The 6,418-nt window shown below is 40.0% G+C and overlaps 1 protein-coding gene across 2 annotated transcripts; it reads right to left on the reverse strand.

Moving 5' to 3' along the window:
- Positions 1–706: 706 nt before the first annotated feature.
- Positions 707–4,951, reverse strand: eomesa (eomesodermin homolog a). Of its 2 annotated transcripts, XM_005740712.1 has the most exons (7): positions 4,041–4,951; positions 3,433–3,587; positions 2,483–2,604; positions 2,060–2,218; positions 1,823–1,884; positions 974–1,692; positions 707–847 (listed from the first exon to the last, which is right to left on the reverse strand). In XM_005740712.1, the coding sequence occupies exons 1-7, from the start codon at positions 4,748–4,750 to the stop codon at positions 834–836; spliced, it is 1,941 nt and encodes a 646-aa protein (XP_005740769.1). In that variant the 5' UTR covers positions 4,751–4,951; the 3' UTR covers positions 707–833. The 2 variants fall into 2 exon arrangements, with proteins under 2 accessions (XP_005740769.1, XP_005740768.1); XM_005740711.1 differs by having other exon boundaries at positions 707–1,692.
- Between the last annotated feature and the right edge of the window lie 1,467 nt (positions 4,952–6,418).

The following is a 6,418-nucleotide window of genomic DNA, read 5'->3' on the forward strand; positions in this document are numbered from 1 at the left end:
GTGAAATAAAAAAGAATAATTAAAATCCTTTTTTTTTAATTAAACAAGACTAAATATAGTTTATTAGTGAGATGAGTCAAATTTTAATCAGTTGAAACATACAAAGTACAGCTGGAAATGGTGTTCATTGTGTGCCTTATTCGCTTGGTTAAAACTGCTGCTGACCTCCATCTATACCAACACAAAATAAGGCAGAATTGTCTTTCACTGATTTTTGCTGAGTTTGAGAGAACCAGCATGTTTAGATTCCTTGTGGATTTTACACACTTTATTTTGTTGCAAAGTCAACGATCATTAGGCGTGCTTTATTTTGAAGGCCAGAATTTTCCAGCCATAAAAGGCAGTAGATTGTAAAAAATGAGAAACTTGCTCTTCAATTGTACTAAAATGTCTTAAATGCAGTGTTTTTATCAAACGCGGGAGCTGTTTCGTCTTAAAATGCACGCATAGATTTGTATTTGCGGCTGGTGAACATCCGAGAGCTGTTACTGATCGCTCTTTGTATAAATAAAACATACTCAGACATTTGAACAGTGCTTCATGAAAAGCTGTTTTATTATCCATTTAATAACACCTCCATGAAGACAATTTGTACAAGATACATCACATTCTAAAGTGCACAAATACTGTACAACAAAAATGACTTAAATATGCATGGGGGACGGGAGGGGGAAAAAAATCACATCTGTCAAAAAAAGTTGCAAAAATAAAGGAATTAATTGGTACATGCTTTTATTTTTAAAAAACAACAATCACTATGCATGTTTCTGCTCAGGTATGTGGGAGGGGCTGGCCTGGGAAAAAAACCTTGTGCAGCTTGCTTGGGGGGAACACTAAGCTTTGGCACCTTTAGAGAAAAGAGAAAAAAGACATTAACAAGGAATGGAGATCACTCAATAAAAACGAAAGATTTATATTTAGTTTAAATAAATAGAGTCTTAGGGGCTTGTGTAGAATGCATAATAACCCATGCCTTTTGGGTTGTCCTTGTTGTACTCCTCCGTGGTCAAGTCCTCACACTTGATGGTTGGGGAGTTCTCTGTGCTTGAGCCCCCTGGGGACATCCTGCGCCTCTTGCACACCATGGAGTACACACCAGAATCAGCAGAGTCCACTGATTTCAGTGAGTGGGACGTTTCAATCCAGGTTGAGGTGGGTGGTGCGTTCTCCTCAGACAGCTTTTCCTTAGTTGCCCCCAGCTGGTCCTCCGGGAAGGCTGGGGGGCTTGGACGAGGGGACCAAGGAAGGCCTGTGGTCATTTTGCGCTGGTAAGAGCTTCTGGTTCCCCAGCCTGCAGCCATGGAAGCAAAGGCCGAGTCTGGGTAGTAGCTGAGAGCATGGGATGTCTGCAGGGACAGGGGCTTAATGCCGTACGACAGCAGGCTACTTGTGGAATAGTCATTCTCGTATGACAGATCCAACTTGTTGGAGCCCGGCTGCTGAACTGGGGGGACAAACCAGCGCTGGGCAGAAGCAGCTGCACTGGCATCCTCACTCTGCGGGGAGAGAAGGCTGTTGGTTTGGGGAACGGCGCGTTCGCCAGGGTAGAATCGGTTCTGAGGCAGGTTGTTGACAAACTGGTCCTGAAAGAAAGGCTGCATGGCATAGCGGGCTCCGGGCACAATCTGGGTAGAGCGCGGCGAGTCTGTAGGAGATGGAGTCAGCCTGTCACTCTCTGGAGCTGTGTACATCCTGTTTAGCAAAGAAAGAAAACAAATACAAAAATGAATTGCAATAGGCTACTACTGGTTTTGAACAAACAAATAAGGGCACCACACAAAGAAAACCAAAAACCACATTGCTTTGAATGCAAAACACGTACGAGTCATAGTTGTCCCGGAAGCCTTTTGCAAATGGGTTGTGATCTATCTTTAGCTGAGTAATCTGAAATAAAGACGAAAGCTTGTATTAATAATATGCATCTTTGGGTAAACTATTACATTAAAGACTGAAAAACAATATTAAAGATTGCGTTTTTTTAAAACAAAATTTAGAATCAAATAATTTTAATTTGTTGTATCAGAAAGGGAAAAAATAAAGAGACTAATCATGTGCTTACATCTGTGTTCTGATAAGCTGTGACAGCTATAAACTGGTTTTCTGGGAAGGTGAAGGTCTGAGTTCTGGCCTCATTGCTCATGTCCTCCACTCCATCTTCTGTCACCTCCACAATGTGCAACCGCGGCTGATATTTATGAAGTGACTGCAAGACTATCATCTGAAAATGAGAAGTGGTTGATAAGTGCAACGCTATGCACGCTGATACGTACGACTGCAGCTGCAAGTCTTTATGATTCAGTGGAGAGGGGCACTGTTCACAAATATTAGTCAAAGACTGGAAATATTCTGGAAATGTATCCAAGCATTTGCAGCTGATGATAAAAATATATAAATAAATAAAGCAAGAGTATTTGAAACACTATTTCACAAAAAAAGAAGAAGAAAAAGAGAAATTCAGCCATATTTAAAAACTATATCTAACCTGTGTGTTGTTGTTGTTGGCTCCTTTATTGTTGGTCAGCTTCAACTTGCTAAAAGAGATTTCTTGCCTCATCCAGTGAGCACCGGTATTTGGGGATTCAGGATGAACATACACCTTGTTACCTAAAATTAAAAAATTTTAAAAATCAATAGACTTTTAGTAACACGACTAACTGAAAGAATATAAACACAGGTCTGTGCAAACTGCAAAAAATATTAAAAAGCACATGCAGCTTTTTAGTATTTGTTTCTTTTTTCAGAAGCAATAATTCTTCTGATCGTATTAGGCCTGTGTTACAGTAAAATCAAATAAATCCATAAAATATGACTAAAATGAAAACGTGCCTGTAACTGTAATTTAAAAATATTAAATAACCTACAAAAACTGACAGTAGTTCTGATGATGAGGATGATTTTATGAATCCTTCCCCATTTATTTGAACCAAAATGGACACTTGAAAAATTGATGCTTCCTTTATATTTTCTCACATCTCTACTCAACTTTTACATTTTAAAATGAAGGTGCTATTTTTTTTAATGTATTTAAAAGTTGTAACTGTTAAATATAGCACTTATTTAAAAGCCACATTTATCGAGTAATTTCACGCCTTACAGGCTCATGGCAAGGACGTGGCCATTTAAATAAATCTCCACCGAAGTTGATATGTTGCTGCGTTAAAACACTGGAAATTCCCTTTAAAAAATACGCTTCACAACAACGATTGATTTTTTTTCTTGTCAGTAAAAACTTACATATTTTTTTAACACAAGGGTTTGTTTGTTTGTTTGTTTTTTAAAAAACCTTAAAAAAAAACACTTGCGACTAAATAGCATCTGTTGCATCGTTTCTAAAACGCTTTGTCATTTCTTTTTTAATTTTTTAAAGAAAATATTCACTAAAACAAAGTACAATTTTAATACTCGTAAAACTGTGTTAATTGCATTACTCACCTTGCATATTATTGTCTGCTTTTCCACAAGTGACCCACTTTCCGCCCTGAAAGCGCCAGTGATTCGGGTCAGCCAAAACAATTTCCACGAAGACATTGTAATGCGCTGTGAGGTTGAGTCCAGTGATGTTGAAACTGAGGAATGGAAACATCCGTCTGGGGGCAAAAAAAAAAATACAACAACAGGAAAAATTCGTTAGCTTTCAGTGCAAAAGACACAAAATTGCAAAGCAAAACTTTATTGATAAACGTCTGCACGGGTTGAATTGGCCAGAATTATTTAATCGTGCTTGCTGTTGTTTTTTTGCAGACTTAAATGTACACATTTTTTTGTTAGTGTCATGATTGTCCTGATGCGTAATTGGGCATTAAAACTCCCCCCAAACTAAAACTGAAACCCTGCCACCCCCGACATGTTGGGTCGGGGGTGGCAGAATAATTAAAATTTTGCGCCTGCATAAAATGTTACAAAAAATGAACAGCCATTCTTGTAAATAAAAGAAAATAAATTATAATAAAATACATTATGGAGCAGATGCAAGTAAATATGACTTTAATGTTTAATTTTCTGTATTGTTAAATCCGTACTTTTTAACCAAATGTGCTTACCTGCCCTGCTTGGTGATGATCATCTCGGTCTGGTGCCGGTGGAATTTCAACCACAGGGGTCTGTTGCACAGATAGACCTGCGCTCTGGCTCCGGCGGCAGACCCCGGCAGAGACATGGAGCCAATACCCGTCCCTGTCCCGGGATAGGAGGGATACAAACAGCCCGGACCCTGACTGAACTGATACCCTCCGCTGCTAAACTGGCTCCGACCGGTACACACGGAGGAAGAGGAGAAGCCTGTCGGCGGCAGGACGGATCCGTAATGTAGTGAAGCCGGGTACCTGGAGCTGCTTGACCCGGTGTACACTGACCCGGTCTGTCCTGCGTAAGGAAAGAGTGAACAGGGGCTTGCCATGTCTGAACTCGCCTGGGATGACGAGATGAAGTATCTGTCAGAGCCAAGTTCATCTATGTTGTACCGGCGACCGTTCGTCAAATCGTCCTCACCCAGCACCGGGGAGCCTTTTCTCCCATCGGGCCCGGCTTTAGTGAAAGTGTCCCCCTCTCCCTCGCCAAGCATCCCGTTTCCCACCCCGCTCAGATACTTCTTAGGAGCGTTGCTGGACTCTGATTCCGTCCGGTCTACGTCTTGATATTCAAGCTGCGACGATGGCCTGGGGCTGTTGTTAGCGCTGTCCGACGAGGACAGATTGTAAAAGGTCTTGGGTAAGTTGATATTAGCGCTGGGAAGGATGTTCTCTAACTGCATTGTTTTCAAATCTTGCAATAAATAAAGAATTTCAAGAGTCCAGGGTGAATCTCAGCCAAGGAGGTGCCACAGTCGCCCTGGTTGTCTCTGTCTCTGCAGCCTCCCTCCCTTACGAATGACGGGAGGTTGAACCCTCACCGCACCTACAGATTTTCAGATGAGATTATTGCCTGGGTAGGGGATGTTCAGCGCCTCTTATAAGACGACTTATAAGAGAGCTGAACCTCTCTGTTAGGGGAGGAGCTCTTAAGAAAGCATGAGGGGGCACCAGCCCTCTCCATAGCCAATAGCCGCACAACTCTAATTCAATTAGAAAGTGTGCGGTAGGAAGAATACGAGAGAAAGAAGAGAAAGTTTATTTTATTTATTTATTTGTCTTTTATCCCTTCGCGGCAGTAGATATGACTTATACGGAACAATGTCTTCGCGCAATTTCGTGCCGTTTCACTATAAAAACAACCATAAAAATCAGTGCACAAAAACATATTGTTTGCTGTACTAACAACGCTAAAGAGGAGAAGCGTAATTTCTGCACAAACACGAAACTGACAGCGTTTGGTCGCATTTCACAAGTTTTGCATCTCCAGTCACTCGCGGAAAATCGCTTCTGATCAGCCATCACCGATCAGCACAGAGACAAAATACGCATTCAGATATAAAGAGTCACGTTACGGCCATTTGTAGTTATCTGTAAATACAAATCAACTGCCCGTGAAAACAACCCTAATGAGAAAAAAGAAATCGTATGTGCACCATATCAACTATAATTGGACTCCTGCGCCCCTTCAACCGGTGCCTCTTCAGTTGGTTAAAAAAACTGTCAAAACCAAGTGAAAAACAAGAGAGAAAAAAACGTTTTTTAAACGTTTCGAGTATTATCAGTGAGCATTTACTGCAGATAAGCACCTCCTTTTAATTAGATTATGCGAAAAATAATATTATGGTGCTATAGCTTTAGACACCTTCACAAATCTAAAATAAATAAACGCAAACACATTTTTAAAAAGCATCCTTTAAAACCCTTACTATTTTTGTGCATGTTTTTTTTTTCATGAACTACAGCAGGTTTAAAATTGTAGTTCACTAGTTGCATAATTGCATGCATCAAACAACAAGAGGCCCATTTTATTTCATGCATTAAAGCAGTCTGCTAAATAGCAAATGAGAAAACAGGAAGGAAAAATAAGTCGGTTGCTTAATTTGATCTGCAATTAAAAAAAAATTAAATTGCTCCAATCAGGTTCTGTGGATTTTCAATATTTAAATACACATTCATAGTGACAGAGTGCAGGATTTATTAAAGCAACCCCAAAACAAAAACGTCTATTTTTTTTCTTACTTCTTGCATCTGTTGCTAGAGTTCAGCACAGATGAAGCAGTGTTTAAAATGGTGATAAATCTCTCCTAACTCCAATAACCTCCAGTTCCAGCAGGGAATGCCAAAATGGAGGACTAACACAAAACACTGCAAAAAAAGAAGAAAGAAAATCTGCATGCATGCTTGCAAAATACATAAGGAGACGGAACCAACAAAATGAAAACAGTAGAACCGCACTTGTTTGGTGACAACTAATAATAAACAAGTGAAAAACGAAACTTTTTTTCAAATTTAAAGTGACTTAAAATTGTGAAAGTCTCTCTCTCTCTCTCTCTCTCTCTCTCTCTCTC

Source organism: Pundamilia nyererei, unplaced genomic scaffold (genome assembly GCF_000239375.1).
Source record: "Pundamilia nyererei isolate P.nyererei 1_Seehausen unplaced genomic scaffold, PunNye1.0 scaffold00102, whole genome shotgun sequence".
NCBI lineage: Eukaryota > Metazoa > Chordata > Actinopteri > Cichliformes > Cichlidae > Pundamilia > Pundamilia nyererei.

Coding starts and splice junctions, on each gene's coding strand:
- eomesa (XM_005740711.1), bottom strand. CDS start 4,750: ATGCAGTTAGAGAACATCCTTCCCAGCGCTAATATCAACTTACCCAAG. Junction 2,605..3,432: donor AGCAGACAATAATATGCAAG/GTGAGTAATGCA, acceptor TTTTAATTTTAG/GTAACAAGGTGTATGTTCAT. Junction 1,693..1,822: donor TTCCGGGACAACTATGACTC/GTACGTGTTTTG, acceptor TTTGCTAAACAG/GATGTACACAGCTCCAGAGA.